General features: G+C 37.2%; 1 protein-coding gene across 3 annotated transcripts in view; it reads left to right on the top strand.

Moving 5' to 3' along the window:
* Positions 1-24,055, top strand: part of PAXBP1 (PAX3 and PAX7 binding protein 1) — a 32,962-nt gene that overhangs the window by 3,267 nt on the left and 5,640 nt on the right. Inside the window, exons 3-15 of one of the 3 annotated variants that reach the window (XM_082395047.1) lie at positions 3,484-3,660; positions 5,204-5,425; positions 5,952-6,055; positions 6,967-7,184; positions 7,693-7,882; positions 11,467-11,590; positions 15,014-15,113; positions 15,201-15,316; positions 17,199-17,398; positions 18,883-19,027; positions 19,717-19,838; positions 20,669-20,745; positions 21,050-21,161. In XM_082395047.1, coding sequence (XP_082251173.1) covers positions 3,484-3,660; positions 5,204-5,425; positions 5,952-6,055; positions 6,967-7,184; positions 7,693-7,882; positions 11,467-11,590; positions 15,014-15,113; positions 15,201-15,316; positions 17,199-17,398; positions 18,883-19,027; positions 19,717-19,838; positions 20,669-20,745; positions 21,050-21,119 — 1,865 coding nt within the window. In that variant the 3' untranslated portion in view covers positions 21,120-21,161. Of the gene's footprint in view, positions 1-3,483; positions 3,661-5,203; positions 5,426-5,951; positions 6,056-6,966; positions 7,185-7,692; positions 7,883-11,466; positions 11,591-15,013; positions 15,114-15,200; positions 15,317-17,198; positions 17,399-18,882; positions 19,028-19,716; positions 19,839-20,668; positions 20,746-21,049; positions 21,187-24,055 lie in introns of those variants that run through there. The other 2 variants (XM_082395046.1, XM_082395045.1) reach the window with 2 other exon arrangements.

Consider the following 24,055-nt stretch of genomic DNA (forward strand, 5'->3'; position numbering starts at 1 on the left):
GAAGGATGTTTAGTATCTAGTAAGGGATTTAGGGTAGCTGTTTCAGTGGCCTGCAAGATGCCAACATGATGAATGCCTTTTGAAATCTTAACCTGGTATTAGCATGCAGCATGGATTGGCACAGGGAGAGATTGGAGGCCTAAAGCAGTTTAAATACAAGGGCCAGCCTTGATCCATTAATAGTGGGTTTAAAAAGGTCTCAGTTGAGCAAGACTGAGGCTTTTCCTGACTCGGTGGGAAACTGTTGATGAGTTAACAATGTTTGCTGTGGGTGTGGGAAAAGAAATAGAAAAAGATTATTTGAGAAGTATTGCAAGGGAAGAATTGGTAGACCTAATGTATGAGTCAGCTATTGGATTTAAAAGAAATAGTCAGATTTGAGCTTTTGTGCCAGGTGACTGAGAGAATAATTATGTATGATATACAGAAATAGGGAATGCAAGTGGGAGGAGGAGGGTTTTTAGGGGAACTGATTATTTTGGACTCTAGGAAGCTGCTTCATTTTTTCCAGATCTCTTGAGAACCAACTGTGTACGATGAAATCGAACAAGGAAGGTCAGGAAAAGTGAGAACTGAGAAAGGACCATTTACTGTTGGGTTAAGAAATTGAAGCAAGTACAAGGTTTTTGAAGCCACCTTCTGTGACCTCTTCTATCTTCTACTTTCATATAACGGATTTCCTACTCACCCAATAACTCAATTAATGTCCTCCCCAAAGGTGGAGCCTCTGTGTTACATAGGTCGTCATCCCTGAAGTGATGGTGCTCTGTAGCTCTTTTCATTCATCAAATCACAATCCCAGACTTTTCCTACCCCAGCCCTCCTTAGACAGGCAGAGGTGCATTAACTTGAAAACAAGGGTAGTATCAATCTACTTTTGTGATATTCCTAAAATAATGAGTTTACCTTTAAACTTGAATTTGAGTGGAAATGGCCAGTGAAGAGTTGGAGATGTAGATTTAGATATGGTGCTCATTGAGGTGATAATTAAAACCAAGAGTAAATGGAATTGATGAGGGAGTAGCATAAAGGAAAAATTCCTGAGGACCAAAGACTTCTACCTGTAATAAGCATACACATAGAGAAGAGGGTTTACTGAAGAGGTAAAAAGAATCATAAAGTCCAAAGGAGAAAAGATAGGAAAGTTTCAAGATGATGATTGTCAGTTGTGTGAAATAGTATCAGAAGGGTCAGGAAAAGTAAGGGCTGAGGAAGGGCTATTGACAGGGTTGCTGTGGTTTTTTCCGGAGGAGGGCATCTGGCAAAAGAGACTAGTTTACTTGCCAAGCTCTGTGCCTGTTTGGAGGAAGGAACATCTTTTACTAAATTGCTCAGTGATACTGTATGAATTAGCTGTGGCTGCAGCCTTTGGGTTAGTTGGTGAGCTTGGAATGGGAGGGATCAAAGGCTGTTCGCCAGGGTTGAGGCACGCAAATTGGTGAGGAAGCGGGGGGTAGCAGGTCTGCACTGCTGCTTTGGGAAGTTTGGCAGAGAGAGAAGGAAAGGACAGTAGAGAAACAATTGGGATCAAGCAGAAGTTCCTTTGCTAAAGAGAAGCCTGTGTGTCTTTGTAGACAGAAGAGAGGAGAGGGAGAGCCTGACCCCCACCTCCTCCTTTCAGATTATGTTAAACTCCGACTCTGTCCAAATGAGTTCACTTCCATTTTCAAATTTGGAGCAATCATAATTTCAGTTTATATATTCTTAATAATATTATGACCAAGAATTTTATCGCATTAATTTTTCAGTGTAGTTTGTTGTTTAAAATCATGTAATCATCCAAATGATACATAGTTACACTACTATTAACTAGACTTCCATATATCAGTGTTTATTTCCTTGTGTTAAATGTATACTTATAAATAAAATAGCGGCAAATCTAAAAAAAAAACCATTCAAAGTAGAATATTTGTGACAGCAAGTTTCTTAAAGTAGTAGTCAAAGAAGTTGAGGCACAAGAGGAGCCTAGAAAAGGTTATTTAGCATCTCTTTTTATAAAGCTGTCTGGAAGGATAATATATGACCAAGTAACAAAAATTCACCTGTCAACCATGTTTTGGACTTGTATTTGCTCAGTCACAAGCAAATACTTAACAACTTATTGAAACACTGAATCTTTTGAAGTCTGCAGAAAGCTTTATCTGGGCATATCTGATCTAGTAAACCTTCTTGTAGTTCTGTTTTGTGTATAAAGAGCCATTGATGTAGTGTAGATTGAGGGCAGAAGGAAATGGGTATTTCTTGACTACATCTATCTTTATATATCTGATTCAACTGAGTTTTAAAATCTCACAGCCTCAGAAGTCACTTCAGAGGGAGTCTGTGGCTAACGAGGTAGGATGGTAAATTTAAAAAATTAAAGAGGCTTAAAGCAGAATGACCTAAATCTTCTCAGTAAAGCTGGGGGGGTGGGGAGTCATTATCCCCAGCACTCTTCTTTAGGGAAGTAGAATATGGTTTGAGAAGAATTAAGAACTTTTGAAGCAGTTTTGGGGAGGGAGGGGAACATGCTAGGGAAACAACAGAAGTTTACTTTTCATATTTAGAATGAACTTTTGTTTTACTCTTCCATTATATTCATGGTGCCTCTTGTGTGCATTGCCAGGTTCAGTGCTTCAAGGTGAAAACACTGATTTTCTGAGTTTTGCCTGGGATGGAAGGTGTAATAGGACTATTTAGTTGTAAGTAAAGTAAACCGTTTGGTGCAAAGTAAACCACTGTAACAGTGGTGCCTCCTGGAACCCTGTGGCAGGAAAGTAGTCTTGAAACTGGCCTCGGGAATGGCCTGAGAACTAGAGAGCTCTCTTCTCTGTCCACGTGGCCAAGTACGGCTACTCCACAACTCCCTTCCTAGTTTGCATGTGGTTTTTAGTGCCACCTAGTCTCTGACTTGTCTCTGTGTCCCGATTCCAGATTGCCAGAAAAATCAAGTTTAGTCACACATCCACTCTTAAACGTTCAGTAATGGCAATGGGGTCAGGGGCTTACACAGTGTAAATGTGACTTCTGGGTCTCAACCCCTCAGATGATGGGTGACAAATGGCTGTGAACTAAGACGATGTTGCATAAAGTGTTCATTACAGAGAGGTATATCTGGTCTATAATCTTTGTTCTTGATAGAAAGCTGCCTCAAATGGGCTTAGAGTTTAACGAAACACTGACATGTAAAGTGAAATAATGCTTCCAAGAGGTTTGAACAGTTACCTATGAGAGTTTAGAGGGAGAAACTGTTTTGATAAACTAGTAAAATTTTGATAAAATTAAAGATAGCGATTGGGCAGGGCCTCATGCATCCCTGCGTCCCCTGTATTGTTGTTACCTCCCAGTTGTGTTTATTGTGATTATTCATTTTCACACATCAGTGGTTTTAGTTTTTTATAAACAATTAAAATAGTTCAAGCTTTTATGAATTGAGCCCATAATTGCATTAGAAGTGACTCCTTAATTTATGGATCTTGTTTTATTACTTTTTTCAAAAATTAGACGAACCTCCTTTGGACAAAACAGGTCATGTTAAGGACACCAGTCAAGAAGATGGAGTTATCATCAGTGAACACGGGGAAGATGAAATGGATATGGAAAGCGAGAAGGAGGAAGAAAAGCCAAAGGCTGCCGGAGCCTTTTCAAATGCTTTATCTTCTTTGAATGTTCTCCGTCCAGGTGTGTACTTGCAAATTCTCCTTAGAACTGAAGTAAGCCCGCAAGAATGAGCCGTCTGTAAAGATGGTCATTAAGGAAGGAGTTAGCTAAGTGGTGTTTCTTATGACATCCCTGTTTGAAGCCAGGTTGTTTCGTTTTGCAAATACAGAAAGTAAGAAAACTAGAAACTTCCCAACTTTCCAAGTTCATTCTCAGACAGGCAGTTTTATTATGAAAGCAAACGTAGGGCTTCAAGTAAGTGGTACTAAAGGCCTTTTTTTGTGTATTTCAGATTAAGATTTTAACTTTTTTAAGAACTGCTACCAAAAGCAAAATTGCTGCTAGTTTTATATTCACACTTTTTTTTTTCTTTAACTTTTTTATGGAAATTATTTGTAGATCTATTCACTGGCTAATCAGCTTTTGAATAAATAAATGCTTAGTAGCCAAATTTAAATTATGAAGAGAAACCATTTAACTCATTATAAAATCTAAAAATACTTACTCAATGGGAATTCCCTAGCGCTTTCACTACTGTGGGCCGCGGTTCAATCCCTGGTCGGGGAACTAAGATCCCACAGGCTGCTCAGGGTGGCCAAAAAATAATAATAATAAATTTAAAAAAAATAAAAATGCTTACTCTGGGTTTGTAAAGTTGTGAAAAGTTATGTACATAGATCTAGTAGCATTCTAATTGGTACAGTCTTTATGGGAAGCAGTTGGACAATATGAATCAGTAGATTTCAAAAGTTCTTAGTCTTTGACCCTGTAATTCCATAGCTAGAAGTTTATCCAAGGAAATAATGTTTTTATTGCAACGTTATTTGTAATGAGCAACATTTAGAAAATGTCTAGCAGGAGAGAAATGGCTTAGTAAGTTAAGGTGCATTTACACGATGGGATATTACATAGCTATTTAAACAACAATTAGAAAAGTAGCAAGGCATTAATTTTTACTGTAGGTGAAAATGTCAATTAATTTGATTATGTAGTAGATTATGCTTTATTGAGTGAATGTTGTAAACCACTAAAAATTATGTTTATGCAAAACAACATGGGGAAAAGCTTATGTTTTAATATGAAGAAAAAATTAGATACAGAATTATATATTCAGTGTGCTTACACGTCAACTGAAAACTATTTGCAAGAGAAGTATACTATAAATCTCATAGTGTTTTTTAAGGTTGTAAGATTGTAGATCCCTTTTTTGTTTTTGTTTTCTGGTTTAGTAATAATTGTGATTTTATTGCTTTTGTTTATTTCTTAAAAATGAAAAAATATACCATTAAAATAAAACTGCTTTGGTGGATTTTCCCTTCCCCCCCTTCCTGTACATATTGCCATTATACATATTTTTTAGTTTCCCTAGCGACTTTTACTTTCATTTAAACTAAATTGAAAATAAATCAGTTGTTTTGCAGGCACAGTTTGGGAAGGGGGGCGGGGATGCCAGCAGATAACATTAGAACATTACCGTGACAAGGTTGTCTTGACGAGATTCACTTATCTTTCATATTTTCAAGAAAATAGAAACTTTATTCCCTAATATTGCATTTGCTTCCAGGAGAAATTCCAGATGCAGCTTTTATACATGCTGCAAGGAAAAAGCGTCAGATGGCCCGGGAATTGGGAGATTTCACTCCTCATGATAGTGAGCCTGGTAAAGGCCGCCTTGTTAGAGAAGATGAGAATGATGCCAGTGATGATGAAGATGATGATGAGAAACGCCGTATAGTCTTTTCTGTGAAAGAAAAATCACAAAGACAGAAAATCGCAGAGGAAATAGGTAACTTGATTTAATGGGACAGTGAGCCAGTTTCATTGCGATTAAATATAATTTGATACCACAATCAAATAAAAAGTACCTATACTTATTTAACTGTGTTTAATGTTAGAGAACTGTTCTTGCTTGGGTGTAAGTGTCTTACTGGAATTTTTTGAAAAGTGTAGCATGATTTTGGCAGCTAGTGTTTATTGAGCACTGTGTGACCAGTATTGTGCTAAGCACCTAACGTACATAAATGTATGTAATTGGCTCTTCATTCTTAGGAGGCATTAGGTTTCCAGAGGTTAGGAAACCTATCTAAGGTTTTAATCGTTACATTGATACTGCCTTTTGCTTAAGGTATGCTGTGTGTTAAGACAAGCAAAAGCAGAAGTATCAAATGCGAGAGAGATCATAATAGACGTTTTAATTTTAGTACGATTGAGTTAATGCCAATAGTTTTGCTTGATTTTTGTGAAATATCAGGGTAGCATCTCTTCCCTCGCTGTTTTTTTGGAATTATTTACTTTGCTGCTTATGGCTGTAGGTATTGAGGGGAGTGATGATGATGCTTTAGTAACTGGAGAACAAGATGAAGAGCTCAGCCGATGGGAACAGGAGCAGATAAGAAAAGGAATTAATATCCCTCAGGTAAGAACCAAAGAATTAAACTTCAAAAATTAAAAAAAGAAATTAAAAACATTTTTAGCCTATCTTGTTGAAGTAAAAACATACTGCACATTGAATTGATCCTTTGTCATTCATTCAAGTAACATAATGAGGAAAATTATATAAAGTTATGTATCCAGTAAGCTGTTAGAGGAAACTATATTAAATTTTGCTTTTTACCATCCAAATGATGGGAGACTTTCTGGTTTCCTAGGTAAGTGTTTCTCAAAGTGGTCCTTCAGCCAGCAGCAGCAGCATCATATGGGAGCTTGTTAGAAATGCAAATTCTCACCCTCCTGAGTGAGACCTAGTGCATGAGAAGCCCTGGGGATGGGGCCCTGCCATCTGTTTAACAAGTCCTCTGGGTGATTCTGTTGCTCCTAAGGTTTGGGAACCACTGTATAGATAAGGTGTTTCTTTCCTATAGAGCTTATTTTTTTCCGACTTTAAAAATTATTTTGTAGAAGATGAACTTCTCAGTAATGCAAAAATCTTATTGTATATGAAAAATATCTTCCTAAATAGTTATAACAATTTATTTTATAGAAGTAAGTAGTACAGTGGAAATATCACATAAAATTTTTTTGGTTGCTAGTGTTTTGACACAATTTAATGTCCCTTCTAACTCTAAACTTCTCTGTTATTGTTTTCCCGAAAGTTACTAGAAATGAATCCAGTAATCCCATAAGAATTAGAAATGAATCCAGCCCTACTTTTATCTGATTTTGAGGAGCTCTGCAATTACTTACTTTAATTACATACTATTTGGAAAATGAGTATAATGTTTATTGTTAGTGGTTTTTTTGTTTGTTTGTTTTAACACTAAAGGCATGAGATTTTTCTTTTCATAGTTTCAGCTACTAGTTTTAATATACATCCCATTTCTTTTCTAGGTTCAAGCAAGTCAGCCCACTGAAGTGAACATGTACTACCAGAACACTTACCAGACAATGCCTTACGGTTCATCCTATGGCATTCCTTACAGTTACACAGCCTACGGATCATCCGATGCCAAATCTCAAAAAACAGATAATACAGTCCCTTTCAAAACTCCCAGTAATGAGATGACTCCCGTTACTATTGATTTGGTAAAGAAACAGCTTAAAGACAGGTAGGGCAGATCAACTTCTTAAAGACCTGTCCTCTAGCTTTCCGTTCCCTCAGGCAACATGTAGTCTGGGGTAGCAGATGCAGAATATCGGCAAAGAAGATTCACTGGCCTATCTTCAAAAGCTAAACAGAAGATGACTTCATACTTTGTTCTGCTACCTTCTTGGATTACTTCTGTGGAAGCCTCGAAAAGTTTTTAAAAATACCACTCCATGATCTTGTTGAAGACAGTTCTGAATTTGCACCTCTTGGACTCTGAAAAAGTGTAGTCAAGATATGGGGGGAGAAACAAAACAGTGAGATTTTGGTTAGCCCACCGAATAACTTTATATGAAGTCTGTAAACTGCCGTTTTTTGAGGAAAAAAGCAGTACAGATGAAAAGATCCACTCCAAGCATTTTTATATTCTAATAGTGGAACTAAATGCATTATTATAAATATTGCAAGAGTCCTGACAGCATAGACTTCCAGATGTAAATGTGTTATATTTATCCTTTTCTGTTCTTAAGGTTGGACTCCATGAAAGAACTGCACAAAACAAATCGACAGCAGCATGAGAAACATCTGCAAAGCCGAGTGGACTCCACCAGGGCTATTGAAAGATTAGAAGGGTCTTCTGGGGGTATTGGTGAACGGTATAAATTTTTGCAAGAAATGCGAGGGTATGTCCAAGACTTGCTTGAGTGTTTCAGTGAAAAGGTAAGAATGCAAAAATATTAATCTCTTTGAATAAGGCAAAATTAAGGAGGTCTAGATTTCTATATTTCTCAGAAAGTATCCACTGAATTCAACTTTAGAAGTGATGAAAAGTCATGCTTCATTTTCTCCACTTCATTAACAGCCTTCTATCTTGGGGTAATCTAGTGCCTTGTAGAAAACAAAAAAAGATAATTCAAAGCATATTTAAATAAGACTTTGGCAAATCCTGCCTTAATTTAATGGTGGATTATTGGCCTGTCCTGAATTATTAAAATATAAGGGACTCATGAAATTTTCTTTTTTATGGTTCAGATCTAAACTTATCTTTAAACTGTTTCTACAAGTAATTCCAAATATGCATATAAAGTTGCAATATTTTATTAGCTTTTTTTTACCCTAGATAAAGTTGATTGCCATTGCTGCTAATAGTTTTCATCTAAATAAACCTGTGCTTTATCCATTTCAGAAACCATTCATTGGCCATAATTTCTGTTAAGGTCTCATTTCTTCCAAGTTCATTTTTTTTAGTATGACAGTCAGCTGGCACAATTATTTGCATCCTGTTGTACCATTTGTTTGCGTTTTTTGTTAGCTGCACACAGAGTCCTTTTCTGAAACAGCCTTTTAATTGATTTTTCTTGAAGATAAATGTTATTGTTTGATGCATTGGTTTATAGGCATTTGTGGACTTCACAGCCTTTTCTTTAAAAAAAAGTAAAATCATGGTGCTTTTGAATATCCTGTCTCCATAAACTTTCAACTGATACAGGATTAGAAGGCACATTTTCTGTTATTCTTGGCCATATGAGTTAGCATAGAATCAGTAAGCATACAGTATTTTAACTTTTTATTATCTCCGTTGATTACTTCAGTATCTTAAGGCCAAAGGCTGGCTAAAGAACAGTGCCAAACTGTGTCTTCCAAATGGATCTTAATGGTTCCAGCCAGTCTGGTCAGATCCACCAAGTCTTCTCTGAAGGATTCATGTTCTTGTCCTTATCACCTGATTTGTGGAGAAGCAGCTACATTCTAAGTTATGATATCCCTTGTGGCAGATCTGTGGCTTAGGGTGACAAGTACAGGGGTGAGAAAGAAACATAAGTTTGACTCTGCAGAGGGGCTAGAGTCAAGAGGGGAAGTGGACATAAATGTCGGAGCTGGCAGTTGTGTCCTTCCTACTAATAAAGCCCTTATGAGCCCAGGGGACATGGTGCTGGGAGCAGGTCTAATAACCTTTTGTGACTAGAGAAAGGATCTCTGTCTTAAACCATACTTTGTGAGATTTGTCCCTATGGAGCTTTTTCTTGAAGTATCTGGGTCTTTGCTTTGGAACTTACTGAGTAAACTTACACGCTTGTAATTGCAAACTGAACTCTTAAAAAATATTGACAATAATATGATCAACTAGATTGTACCATTCTTGAGTTAAAGAGACTAGTAGAATATCTAGTTCATAAAGTTTTCAATTGCTTACTATTTTAAAAACACTTAGTAGTGTACTTTCTCTCTCCTTGATTACCCTGTTCCTAGGGAGGTATCCCTCAGACTGTGCTAATACGTTTTTACAGAATCACTTAGATAAATGTTTATGGAGCAGATCTTAAACTGTATCTATTATATAGTGACTACATTTTAATTAAAAGAGAAGTAGATAATTCCCTTTTAAATATGAGTATTTTATTTTGACATTTTCATATGCATTTGATTTTATTGAGTCTGCTGCTGAGTTAATAATGTCATAAGTTGTCATTTTGGAAATACTGAGGAATAATTGGATAGATTTGAATATTCATTCCAGTTATACTATAAAAATATTGTTTCAGGGTAAGACCATCAAAATATAAACATTCTTTTGTTTTTTTTCTCTTTTGTTATAAAAGTTTAAGTGGTTTTGAACTTAGATTTTTAATTATTTTGCAGATTATTTTAACTTTACATTGTTTTGTTTTCCTGCAGTCATCTTCCTTCTTGTGTTCTTTGTCTTAAATTTGGCCTTGAAATAATGATAGTCAATAACAATTTCCAGTTTGGAGAGGGTAAAGAAATTGTCATGGTGCGCTCTTGTGCACTCTTGAGATAAATCAGTATTGTTAAGAAACATGAATGAGAGCTGAAAATGTGTTTTAGGGCTTTTATTCTCAGTAGAATTTTCTCTGGGCTTTGTTAAAAGGCATTTTAATTACCTAAACAGGAAAATTACGTTATCGGAATTTTAACTATAAATTGAATAATTAAGGTTCTGTCTGATGCAACCTCAGGCGTGTAGCTCTTACAGTAGAGGAGTGTTAATAATCTCCAGGACTAAAGGAATGCATAGGTACATTTGTCTTTAGTCCTGCACAGTTTGAAAAAATGAGGGGGTAGGTAAGTGTAAGTCACAATAATATGACAGTAATTGCTTTAAAAATCGATTCTAGTTAATTTTAGAGTCTGTGGGCTCAGCTCATATCACCAAGATAATCAGTGCAGATTTGGGGACATTGTTGCCCATGGTGTGGCATATTAAAAAATAAAATAACTCCATCAGTTTGACCTTTCTGTGAACATTTGCTGCTTTTGCAATGGGATCGTGCAAGTGTGTAAAATTGCTTTTATTACAGACATCTTTGTATTCCACCTGCCTTTTTCTATTTTCCATTTACAGTCTGTTCAGTTCAGGACGCTGCTATAACACTTGGTGCCAGTGTTCCCAAACTCTCAATAATGTGTTTTTTCATTTGCACTAACCATCAGGAAACTAGAATTTCTGGTTTCCTCAGGTACGTGTAGTGGTTGTTAGCGTTTTGTGACAGTTTCATAGCATTTGGTTATAGCATAGGTATTTATAAAGAGAACGTTTTCTGGTTTTTCCTTTTAAGTTAGGTCTCATTCCGTAAGCTTTTTGTATTCCATATGAACCAAATGAATGCTTAGCTGTGGCTATTAACCTGGAAAAATTTGTTGACTTTGTAAACTGACAATTTATACAAAGAATTTTATTATTTTACTTACAAATATGGAAAAATTTAAACATTTGATAGGAAGAGAAGAACTTTCTGAGTTTTAGATAGATTGATTTTAGACAGGTTAGTGATAGCTAGAAATTTTATTCACTGTATTAATGTAAATGAATGCAGTTCATGTTTTAAATGTGTAATAAAGCCACAGAGATGCCATTGCATCTTTTGGTATTACACAGCAATAATGGTTTATTTTAAACTACAAAAATTGGCAAGGGAGATCATGCTGCTAGAAAGTTAAAAATGGACTTTTGAAAAGGACTTTCAAGTACTTTATTCTAAAAGAAGCACTGAAATTTCTGACAATTCTTTACTCGCTCTCTTTACTAATGTTAAAGTGTTTAACCTAACCAAACTTTTGCTCCAATAACTAGGCACTGGACATTATAGCTCCATATATGGAATAAAAGAAGAAGTGGTGTTTCCCAGAAATCATAAAACTGAATTACTATTTGTGTTTCATTGAGAATTCATGATTATTCTGTCCAGAGGGTACTTTTTCAGAAATCCGGAAATAATATGGAACCCTCAAATATATAAGCAGCTGAGGAGTTTGGTGTTACGGAGTGTGTTGTATTTTTACAGGTGCCACTGATTAATGAACTTGAATCAGCAATACATCAGCTGTACAAACAGCGAGCTTCCCGCCTTGTCCAAAGACGACAAGATGATATTAAAGATGAATCTTCGGAGTTTTCAAGCCATTCAAGTCAGTCCATCTTGAAGGTTTTTATTATTCATTAAACAACCTTGTTTACTTAGTGCATCCTAATTGAAAATTAGACGTCTCAGAGCATTTTTTTTTTTAAAGAAACAAATTTCCTTGCTCTTGTGTCAGGTAGATCTAAAATTAGCATGTGCTTGGATTGTGTTTAAGAAAATATAGCTTTGCAAAGGAACTCAAATCATGTACTAATAATATTCTATCGATCTTATTCTTCTTTGGGCATATTCTTTCATTCTTTATAGTAAAGACATAATCAGTATTTTATCTTAAAACCATATCTATTTGGCCTTAATTGATTTTCCCCCCATTTTAACACCAATACAAATGCTGTTGTTGATCACAACAAAGGTTTTGAGTTAGGGGCTGGGAAATTTTGTATGGGAGAGGGGGCTTTATTACATAACAAATGATACAACTCCAAGATTAGGGGAGTTTTGAGCTTCACCCCTTAGATAAAGCAAAATTTTTTGTATTTAAAATTTTTTTGTATTTTCTAGTTTGCCTCATATAGTGGGTTTTTTTTTTAGTAAGTCATTTGGTGCTGACACTTCTTGAAATTGTAGTGTAAAAATTTGGAAATTGAATTTATATTCCTTTCATTATGATGTGTGTTATGGAAAACCAAAATTAATTGGAAACATCTTATTAAATAGTTGAGCTGAAATTCTTTAACCAGACAGTTTAAACATTTTAATTCCGCTTTTTCATTGCCCTCTATATTCTTGGGTGCTGTAATAGGAATTTTCCTACGTTGGATTTCTCGTGGCTTCTTTTGTCATCTCTTTGGGCCCTATGTCAGCAGTTCTTAAATGGAAGTGTACATCAGAATTACCCATGATATTAATTTAAAATGCGGATTTCTTGGTCCTGTCCCCAGAGATTCTTGCCAGGTCTTGGATGGTGTCCAGTAATCTGCATATTAAACAACCACCCCAGGTGTTCCAAGTGCAAAGGGCCCAGTTATTCTTTCTGAAAACCATGCTTTGTCATATAGTGTGTCCTCTAAATTAAAGAGACATTGAATCCCTGAGAAAGCATTCTGCTGCGTGCTGGATGGGTTTTGGAGCATCATAAAGAGGTGGTAACATAGCCGTCAGATGAGTCAGACTCAGATGTAAGCCACATGAATGACTTTGACCTTCTGTTTTTGCCATACACGTTTAAATTGGATTAGTGCCATTTTGGGCACCTAAATAACTAATGCATCCCGCCCAAATCACTTTTGATCCAGACAGAACCAGATTTCTGGGGCAAATTACAGGTAATCATTATACCTATGACAAGAAGTAATTTCCTTTTAAGTTAAATGGTTGGGTGAGCTATGCATTTCATCAAATACTTTTTCCTGCCTATAATCTGTTCTTTATAATTTGGAGGTATTTACGTATATGGAATTTGAAGTAAGGATTGAATGATGGATGTTAATTAGATTGATAGCTGGCAAGAAGTGAAAGGTAATGAGAAAGTGAAAAGTATTGTCCTAGAGGGAGTATTCATTAATTGCCAAACATTTGAGAAAAATTGCATGGGGTACTGAAGTATCAATTCTTTTTCTGATCTTTTTTTTAAAGAAACAAAAATACAGCCAGAAATTCATTTGTTTAGATTTGTAAACACTTATCAGAGTTACTGCATATAATTCTTACCGAGATGAAGGAGGCTATCTCTTGAGTCATGTACTCTCTTATATCTCCCTCAATATATATTTTACAAAATCTGTAAATATAATAACATTTTAAGTATTTATTATAGTAGAGAATTTTCTTTAAAATATTTCTTTAATGAAGGGTAGCTCTATAAAGAGGCAGGAATCATTTCTGTAGTTTAGGACTTTTTAGCCAATTCATCTATGGTGTGTAGTGGAGTTCCAGTTGAGGTAGAGCTGGGGCATCTTGTTTACTATACTGATCTTTTTTTGTAATTTGAACTCGGGAACATACTTCCTAATATCCAAGCTATTTTGAAATATGAATGAAAAATTCAGTAAAAGAGTCAACTTTTAAAAGTAGTAGGATCTAGGATAGTTAGGATACACTGAAGTGGATACCAGCTCAGTTTTGGTTTTATTTTTCCTGTTGCTGCTATCGGTGACACATCTTTGATATCAGGAAAAAAACTGTGGAAAAGCCTTAAATTGATGTCTTTCGTTTTGCACGTGATCTCCCCCTCCCCCACCACCACCCTTTGGGTTTTGTGCTTCTCGTTACTATCCCATGTAATACAGAATATCTCCATAGTGTAGAACTTAAATGTAGACAGGAGGAAGCATCACAGACAGATGTTTCCCCCACTCTTCCTTCTACCCTAGGCAAGAGATTCGAAGATTCTTCTCTGGAGAAAGAGAGTGGGTCCAACGAAAAGACCATGAGACACTATAACGTCTGGGGGCCCCAACAGAAAGTTGACTTGTACCCAGGGATCTGATGGAGATGCCTCTGTTAGACAGCTCCCACCTACATCCACGAAATTTCCAACCTCATTCTTACCTAGGAGGTAGTTAATGATCGTGGTGAACAATACAAGCAATAGAACCAAAGGGACTGAGGAAACAAAGACAATGCAGGTGACAGTAGAAAATTTAAAACATAATTGCTGTCCTCAGGGAGATGTTGGAAGGGATCCTACACGTAGCACAAGTAGAGGATGCTATAGAAAAGGAATGTTCTAAGAAGAAAAGCCGTATCTCAGAAACTAAAAATACGGTAACTGAGATATAAATTTAAATAGGAAGGTTGAAAGCTAAAGCTAGAAAATTGCCCTAGAAATTAAAAAAAGAGAGATGGAAAATAGGGGAAAAAAGAAATAAGGGAATTGTGCTTTGAAAGTAGGGTTTGAGAAAGCACAACTTGGTCCTATCAGGTATGATTTTCAGTCTATATGTTGATTCTGCCCTTGTTCTTAAAGTAGTAATAGAGAATAAATTTCTACAAAGAAAAATTAGAATGAAATAGAATAAATGATTAAACTCCTGCAACAAAGCTGTTTTATCATCCTTCCTACTTATGTCTCTGCTGTCCTATCATTTAACATGTGATGCCTAAGTTCGTCCTTAAAAAAGTAATGTATTATTTTTCCCTTTACACAAGTAATTTAGATTTTTAATTTATTTGGTCATCATGATAGCATAAACTAGTTCTGTTACTTAGACATAAGAACAGGGATTAAGCCCATTTGCATTTGTGTAGTGTTGTTGAACTCTCCATTTATTTTTCTCTTCCTTTTTGTGGGAACACAGATTAATATTGAGATTTGCTCTAAACTAGAAAACTGGCTGGTTTATCGGTTACTGCAGAATCCTGCTGTTGAGATTAGAAAGCAGTCTATCATTATGGCTTATTCTGTGCAAACTCTTTCCTCAAGATTGTTGAAGGAAGGCTTTTAATTTTAACCATTGTTGTTTTACAGATAAAGCTCTGATGGCACCAAATCTTGATTCCTTTGGACGAGATCGGGCACTGTATCAAGAGCATGCAAAACGTCGGATTGCAGAACGGGAGGCGAGAAGGTAATTCTACAGATGCTTGCTGTTGGTTTGTTTGTGAAGGGAGGAGTCTCTTTTATCTGGTTTGGGAACTTGATATTTGTTATTTAGGACTCGTCGTAGACAAGCCAGAGAGCAAACCGGTAAGATGGCAGATCACCTTGAAGGCCTTTCCAGTGATGATGAAGAAACGTCTACAGATATTACAAATTTCAATCTGGAAAAAGGTTAGACATTTATTTCGAAATGAGATTCATTGTCAATGTGCTTTCTCCTTGGCTGTGGTTTCTACCATGAAATAATTTGAAGTTTTGTGGCCTCTGCTTTAGAACTAGGCACTCTGGTTTAATTATAAAAACTTGCACCCATTTTTATTGATGAGTTCTCAAAATTAGTGGTAACACTTTGTTGTGGGGGTCATCTAGTACTTGCATTATAAATGATATTACTCTTTGAATCACAGAATTTTAAAAGTGACAAGAAAATGTTTCAGATCCCAGGGGCAGCTGTAATGCAGCCTGTCTGGTCTAGAAAGGTAAAGGTTGGCAGTAGGGCATTCAGCCCTAAAGGAAATTCCTGATTTGGGGAGCCCCGAATAATTCAATCAAAAGGAATAGTTAGTTCTGTTACATGAAGACATTTCCAGAAGGATCCCCAAGTAAAAGTCTTTATTCCCCACCACTGGCTGTGATTATTTGGAATTATATTGACTGCGAGCCCTTTGGAACTTAGTTGGATAAGCTTATATTTTTCTCCCACTCTTTTTACAGTGAACATTTCCAAACGTACGGAAAATTGGAAAGAATAGCACAGTGACCACCCATATACACCTGTCACCCAAATTCAGCAATTCTAACCATCATTTAGCCAAGTTTGCTTTGGATATATGTGTGTTTTGCTGAAACATTTGAAATTAACTTACAGACATCATGGCACTTCCCTCTAAAAACTTTAACATCTTTAATGTCTTCTTTAAAAAAAAAAAAAAAAGGATGCTTTTCTACCTAACTGCCACACTATTTTCACACCTGTGAAAATTACCTAGAACTTTTAGTATCATGTCTGCATTCAGTTTTCCTCCGTAACAGCCCCCCCCCCCCCGCCACCCCGTCCAGAATTCTTTGGACTGTTTCTGTTACTCTATTTTCTAAACCTGGATCCACACAAGGTTCCTGCATTGCACTTGGTTGTTACATCTTTTTATGTAGAATTAGTGAATATCATGATACCTTATACACATACATACACACACCCGTATTCTTTATTTGTTTAAGGCATTAACTTTCTGAAGAGACCAGGCCACTTATCTTGTAAAACGTCCTACATTCTAAATTTGTCTGTTTCCTCATGGTTTTAACTTGTTCTTCCAGTCACTATATTTCTTGTAAACTGGAAGTTAAGTCTTGATTAGATTCAGGTTAAAGCTTTTTTGGCAAGAATACTTCACACAAGATGCTGTTACCAGCATGATACCAGATGGCAAATGTTAGGTTGCCCACTATTAGTGGTGTTAAGATGGATCTTGAGAAGTAGGTTGTCATGACTAGGTCTCTTCATTATAAAGAGTCTGCTGTTCCAAGTCATATGGAGCATTAAATAACCTTTTACTTAAAGATCCTAGCATCCATTGCTGATTCTTGTCTATGTCAGTTATTGCAATCACCAACAGACTTTGAAAGAAGAGAAATGATTGGTCACTGATCATGATACACATCTGTTATTTACGTGGTGATTTGTGGGCTGAAGAGCTAGATACAGAGTTTGTACTTTATGCAATTACTCACAGTTACTATTCCATGGTGCTTGAAATTTGAACTGAGTTTTTGGGGACAGGTGTTATTTAGACTGTGGTGGCAGATAATAGTACATATTGGAACTATGCAAAGCGGAGACTACCTGCACTATGGTTTGCATGATAGACGTTTGGAACCTGAACTTATCTCTGGTTCTTTTAAGTTGCAGTTAACAATTATTCCTTTGCTAATGAGCCTATCTTATTGATACTCAAGCTACAAAGAAAACACTGAAAATATTTGAACTGTGTTTTTTCTACTGCATACTAAGTTTTGATTCTCTGTGGGGTTTTTTTTTTGTTGTTGTTGTTTTTAGATCGCATTTCAAAAGAGTCCAGCAAGGTTTTTGAAGATGTCCTTGAAAGTTTCTGTTCAATCGACTGTATTAAATCCCAGTTTGAAGCATGGCGTTCAAAATACTACACATCCTACAAGGATGCTTACATCGGCCTTTGCTTGCCAAAGTTGTTCAATCCCCTCATAAGGCTGCAGCTTCTCACTTGGACTCCTCTTGAGGTGAGTGGCTTCTATCACTGTTGAAAAGCAATACACTGGACTTCCCTGGTGGCGCAGTGGTTAAGAATCCACCTGCCAATGTGGGGGACATGGGTTCGAGCCCTGGTCCGGGAAGATCCCACATGCCACGGAGCTACTAAGCCCATGCGCCACAACTGCTGAGCCTGCGCTCTAGAGCCCACGAGCCACAACTACTGAGCCCGCGTGCCACAACTACTGAAGCCCGTGTGCCTAGAGCCCGTGCTCCGCAACAAGAGAAGCCACCACAATGAGAAACCCACGCACCACAATGAAGAGTAGCCCGCGCTCGCTGCAACGAGAGAAAGCCCACGCACAGCAAGACCCAACGCAGCCATAAATTTAATTAATTAATTAAAAAAAAACAAAAAACACTTTCTTCTAAAAAAAAAAAAAAAAAGCAATATACCATGATGCCTTGGGCAATTTTAATCTCAAAGCTAGAGATGTAAGCCTCAGCAAAGTGTTTTTCAGGGGAGATAGGTCACCCACAGGGCTATAATTGACACATTATCACTGGGTATAATCTTATGATATTTCCTTTTATGTTCTGTCCCTTCTCAAGAGAACTGTCTCTTGCTTTTCGATTTTTATACACTTTCTCAGTCAACTAAAATTACATGTAGTGATGCTGAGATATGAACATGAATGAATAAGAACTTGGTTCTTTGATTCCAGAAAAACAGAACATCATGGGAAAGCTCAATGAGGAAGATGTGAAATGGGACCCTGAACTAAGTCAGTGGTGATGGAAATCAGGAGGATGAGATAAACTGATAGATTTAAGAGGTGGAATCAATAGGACCTCGTTGCCTGTTACATAAGGGAGGAAACTCAGATTGTCTGTACACATGTAGTGGTCATGTTTAAGATATGGTTTTGGAAGTTACCAACATATGGATGGAGCCGTGGGCATGAATGAGATGGGCTGGGTTGAATATGTAAACTGTAACAAAAAGAAGGCTGAGGTTGAAGCCCTGAAAACAAGAGGAAAAAAATCTAAGCTCCGGGAACCATTGAGCTCCCAGCTCCCGATTGCTCTTTGCCAGACCTTGTGGAGTCCTGCCCTGGGCATGTGTTTCTTAGTGTCCAGCAGAGGCTCGGGGACACTTGTGTGCATCTGGGAGCTCTCCTTCTGTGTAGCTCCTTCCTCTGCCCCACAGCTTCTAGCGTTCCAGCCTTCCTGAACTTAGATTGTCTCCTAACTCAGCAGGACTGCTTTGCTTGCAGTTGCCTACCCTCATCTCCTCTTCTGGCCAGGAGCTCACCTCATTTGATTCCGTTCTTTCAGGGTCATGGTCCTGTACTGCCTGTGGTCCATTGTCTGAAAATAGATGTTTCATATTTTTGTCCAGTTTTTAGTTTATGACTGAAGGCTAAATCCAGTTCCTGTTACTCTTTTCATGGCTAGAAGCAGAAATAGCCACTATTTTAAATGTTTGGGTAACCTTTTAAATATTTTCTAGGCAAAATGTCGTGACTTTGAGAATATGTTGTGGTTTGAATCTTTGCTGTTTTACGGTTGTGAAGAGCGAGAGCAAGAAAAAGATGATGTAGATGTTGCACTGTTACCAACCATTGTGGAAAAGGTGATTCTCCCTAAACTAACAGGTAGAGATTACTGAATTGAACATTCAAACACATTGGGTTTTTCACATCTGTTTTTAGGAGTTTTTAATCAGAGCATATTTTCTCATAGAAATTACATTATTAATAATAAAGCTACCACCAGACCCAGAGATGGCTAAAGAGTACCTATCTCTTAACTTGGGACTTAAAGACCACCTTGGGGAGGGCCTGGAGTTGGGGGCAGTAATTGATCCACAGGCAAATTTCAGGCTCTTAAGAACTGCCTGAAGCAAAACTGAATACATAGTTTCAGGGGGAATATGCATTTTTCTGGGGAGCAGTTTCATTACTTTCATCAATTTCTCACAAAAAAATTAGGAATCATTGACATAGGGACCTATTTAAAATATTGATATTAAAAATAAAGCTCAAGTTCAGTTAGAAATTCTTGATGCTGGGACAACATCTCCTAGGATATAGAAATCCTGCTTTCCCCAATCTTTATTTTCACCAAGCAGCAGAAAATAATAGGAATCTGTCCCCTCGCCACATGTGCCTAATCTTCTCAACATTCCCACGGTTAAGAGGACAAAGAAGACTGAAGCTTACACTAGAGGAAGAAAAAAATCATGATTGGCATTTCTAAGTTGGGGACTGCTTGACATCAGATTTAAGTCAGCAGCAATTTACTTCTGTATCTCAGTACGTTCTACTTTTTGTTTTCTTAATAGTGATAGCTGAAAATATGTGGGACCCCTTTTCTACAACACAGACTTCAAGAATGGTTGGAGTTACCCTAAAATTAGTGAATGGATATCCTTCAGTAGTGAATGCAGAAAACAAAAATACACAGGTAATTTAATTATTATCTATGAAAGGTTTTTTAAATTTTTTAAAATGTATTATTTTATCTTCTCCTTTCCCTTTGAAAATGAGCAAGAGTTGAGAGAATGAGTGGTTATATTCTGAGCCAACGAGAAAATCTGATTCTCCCACTTGAGGCATCTGTCCTTTATAGCCTGAAATATATAAAATATGAGATAGTAGTTTTTAGTTTCAAAATATCGATTGGGAAGGATGATGTAATTAGTCTAGATAGCCTCTCATTTGTACTGTTTTCACCCTCCTCACCACCCACCCCCATTCTCAATCGGATTAATCAGACATCCCTTGAAGAACTGTATTTTTTTCGGGAAAAGAAAAACTACTGGAATGGATAACAATTGATAATTTAAATGCTGAAACATTTAAATAGCATGTAAAATAACTAGGTATTGTTTTATAAAGTTTCAAAACTTCAGATTGCCACTGCCCGCACTGAACATTCTTATGAGCTATTTAGGTATGAGAAAGTACTCCTTATCATTGTTTTATTTTCACTGACCTCATTTTGAGAGGAACCAGATTATAGGTCTGATCTTAAATCTTTATATAGTAGATTAAGAGGTTGGAAGATTTCTAAATGGCTTTATTGCTTGGTAATTGATGAGGGGTGAACGAAGAGTAAGTAGTAAATATTAAAGACCTTAGGACCTTCAGTGGGGAAAGTTAAAAAATTTGAGATGCTGTTCACTCAAAATTGAATACTCTATATGATTTGGAATATTGCTTATTTTTATTTACTAAAATTTAACTTTTATCATAACCCTTTTTAAAATGCATGATCTATTTTTAACTCTTTAGGTTTACCTAAAAGCGCTTCTATTGAGAATGAGGAGAACTTTAGATGATGATGTATTCATGCCCTTGTATCCCAAAAAGTAAGTAACTCCTGAGAACATTAAAGATGGTAATATTCTCCATTATCTTTCAGAGAAGACTTCTTAAACTCCGGAAAACTAAGCATAGCTTGAAATACAAGCTTTACCTACATAGTGTAAACCTGTAGCCCGAAGAGAGTGGCTCAGTGGGGAAATTGCTCCCTTAAGCAGCATAACGCAAATAGTCCTCCCTTAGTGTCTCACAATAAATTGCCATTACCTTTTAAAATTATCTCCTGGAATACAGTTGTTTGAAAATTTGAAAACTTAGTTAACTTCTTATGTTCACCTCTTTTACTTACAGAAATCTTCTAGGAATCAGATGGCATTTAACACACAACTTTGATCATGATGTGTTTCTCTTTTTTTCTTAGTGTCTTGGAAAATAAAAATTCTGGGCCTTACTTGTTTTTTCAACGACAGTTTTGGTCTTCAGTTAAGGTATGTGTCTGTAGGCTGTCTAAAAGACTTCAGATTTTGTTTGACTTCATACAAACTAATTTTATTCCAAAAGTTTATTCAGGTTTGATGTTTGCAGAGGTGAAAATGTATTCTGAGTTCCAGTAAGGTCCAAACTAGCCAACAAAATGCCTTACTAAGCCACAGCAAATAGAGTACCAGACACTCTTCTAAGTTGCAGAAATATAGCACTGAATTAAGGTAGAAGTAGACCCTTCATGGTGTTTATAACCAAGCTCAATTGACAGTAGCAAATAAGTAATCTCAGGTGTGATGAATTTTGAAAAAAATTCAAAGTTGTATGGGAGCGTATGACAAGGGGCACAGATACCTTGATGGATGAGTCACAGAAGATTCCCTTCCACCCTGAGGAAGTGATATTTACGTTATTAGTTGGCCCTGAGGTAAGGGAGAGCAGGGTACACTAGAATGGAGAAAAGGCCAGGATGGCTAGAGTTAGGGAAGAGATGAGCAGTTCAGATGATATGGGAGCTCTCATTTACACGCAGACATGTAATCACTCCCTAAATCAAGATGTATAGCGCTTCCATCATCTCCCCCAAATTCCCCATGCCCATTTGTCGTCAAGCCCACCCCTACAGCCTGGCCACCCCTTTTTATCGTCCTGTAGTTTTCTTTGTAAGAATGTCTTAGGAATGGAATTATATACTAACTAGCCTTTTGAGTCTGGCTTCATTCACTTAACAGAATGCATTCGTGATTTATCAGTGTTGTCTTGTGTTCACTCCTTTTTATTGCCAAGTAGTATTCCATCGTATGGTGGATATACCACAGGTGTTTTTGTTTGGTTTTTTATCCATTCCCCAATTGAGGGACACTGGATTGCTTCCAGTTTGGAGTAATTATGAATAAACCTGTTTGCACACAGGTCTTTCTGGGTATATAAGTTTTCATCACTTGGGTAAATACCTAGGCAAAGCTGTTTTCTAAACCAACAATATATTAGCGTTCTAGTTATTCTTTCTCACCACTCACCACACTTGGTATCTTCAGGGTTTTTATTTTTTTTAAGTCATTCTCCTAGGTGTATAGTTGTGTCTTGTTATCGTTTTAATTTGCATTTTCGTAACAGCTGATGATGTTGAGCATGTTTTCTTTTTTTTCCCCTTTTTTTTTTTAATAAATTTATTTATTTTATTTATTTATTTTTGGCTGCATTGGGTCTTCGTTGCTGCTTGCGGCTAGCGGGGGCTACTCTTCGTTGCGGTACGCGGGCTTCTCATTGCGGTGGCTTCTCTTGTTGCGGAGCATGGGCTCTAGGCGCGCGGGCTTCAGTAGTTGTGGCGCACAGGCTTAGTTGCTCCGCGGCATGTGAGATCTTCCCGGCCCAGGGCTTGAACACATGTCCCCTGCACTGACAGGCGGATTCTTAACCACTGCGCCACCAGGGAAGCCCAAGCATGTTTTCATGTGCTTACTTGCCATTTGTATATGTTCTTCGATGAAGTATCTGTTCAAATCTTTTGCCCATTTTTAAAAATTGGGTTTTCTTATTATTGAGCTTTGAGTTTTGTATTCTTGATACAAGTACTTTATCAGATACGTGATCTGCAAAGAGTTTTTCCCCCCTAGTCTGTGTCTTAACAGTCTTTCAGAGTGCAGAAGTTCTTCATTTTGAAGAAGTCCAACTTATTATTTTTTCCGGTTATGAGTTGTGCTTTAGGTGTCGCATCTAAGAAATCTTTGCCTAATACAAGGCCACAGAGTTTTTTTCCTATCCTTTCTCCTAGACATGTCATAGTTTTAGGTTTTACATTTAAGTCTGTGATCCATTTTGAGTTAATTTTTATATAGGGCATGAGGCCTTGAAGTTCCTTTGTCCCAGCACAGTTTGTTGAAAAGACTATCCTTTTTAAAATTAAATTGCTTTTGTACCTTTGCTGAGAATCATTTGCTCTTATATGGGTTGTGGAAGGGTTTTTAGTAGGGAAGTGACATGAAAATATTGCCCTTTTTATCATATTCTGGCTTCTGTGTGGGGATAGTGAAATGAAGTAGGTGAAGATAGTAACAATGAAAACGGAAATTAGTACTTATTACATATTTACTGTGTGCCAAGCACTGTAGCACACCCTCTTACATAGATTATCTCATTGAATCCTCACAGCAGCCCTAGGAGCTTGACTCTGCTGGTGGGACAGGGAGGCACAGAATAACCTGCCCAGGCTCATCCCTTTGTTAAGCGGTAGAGATGCGAGTCTAACTCAGCCACTCAAACTCCTGAGCGGCTCTTCTCAGCTGGGTTTCTGTGGAAGAATTAATACCTGATGCCCTAAGGCCTCCATTGCGTATGCAACTAGAATGGTACTAGCTTGTACCATCCTTGGGAAAATTATGTAAGGAGTCACTCAAATCATTTTCTGTAGGTTTTAGTTTTCTCACAGAGCCCTGCTTGAGAAAAACTATACCAGAGCTGTTGCTCGTAGTCAGTTGAATAACTGCAGGGTCCACAAAGAGATGACGGCAGCTTCGATCAGGGGCATGGCAGCAAGGACTGAGAGAAAGGGACAGAATGGGAAGAGGTGGGGTTCGACAACTTGAGGGAGAGGTCAAGAATGATAAGGCTCATGTAGGCTCTGGCTTGATTGACTTGTTGGATAGTGTTGCCATTTCCTAAGATGAGAAATACTGGGAACTTAGAATTTTATGGTGGAATGGGCAGGGGCTTCCATTTTATATGTATTGAGCTTAAGTAGTTCCAATGTCCAGGTTCATGAAGTCTGGTGAACATGCAATGTGGTAGTCAAAAAGAGAATTTCCATCTTTTTGCAGGGTCATAGGACTGGTTTAGGCATGATTTTCAAGGGAGGACATTTATCTAAGAATCATC

Source organism: Balaenoptera borealis (assembly GCF_965194805.1).
Source record: "Balaenoptera borealis genome assembly, chromosome: 5".
Lineage (NCBI taxonomy): Eukaryota > Metazoa > Chordata > Mammalia > Artiodactyla > Balaenopteridae > Balaenoptera > Balaenoptera borealis.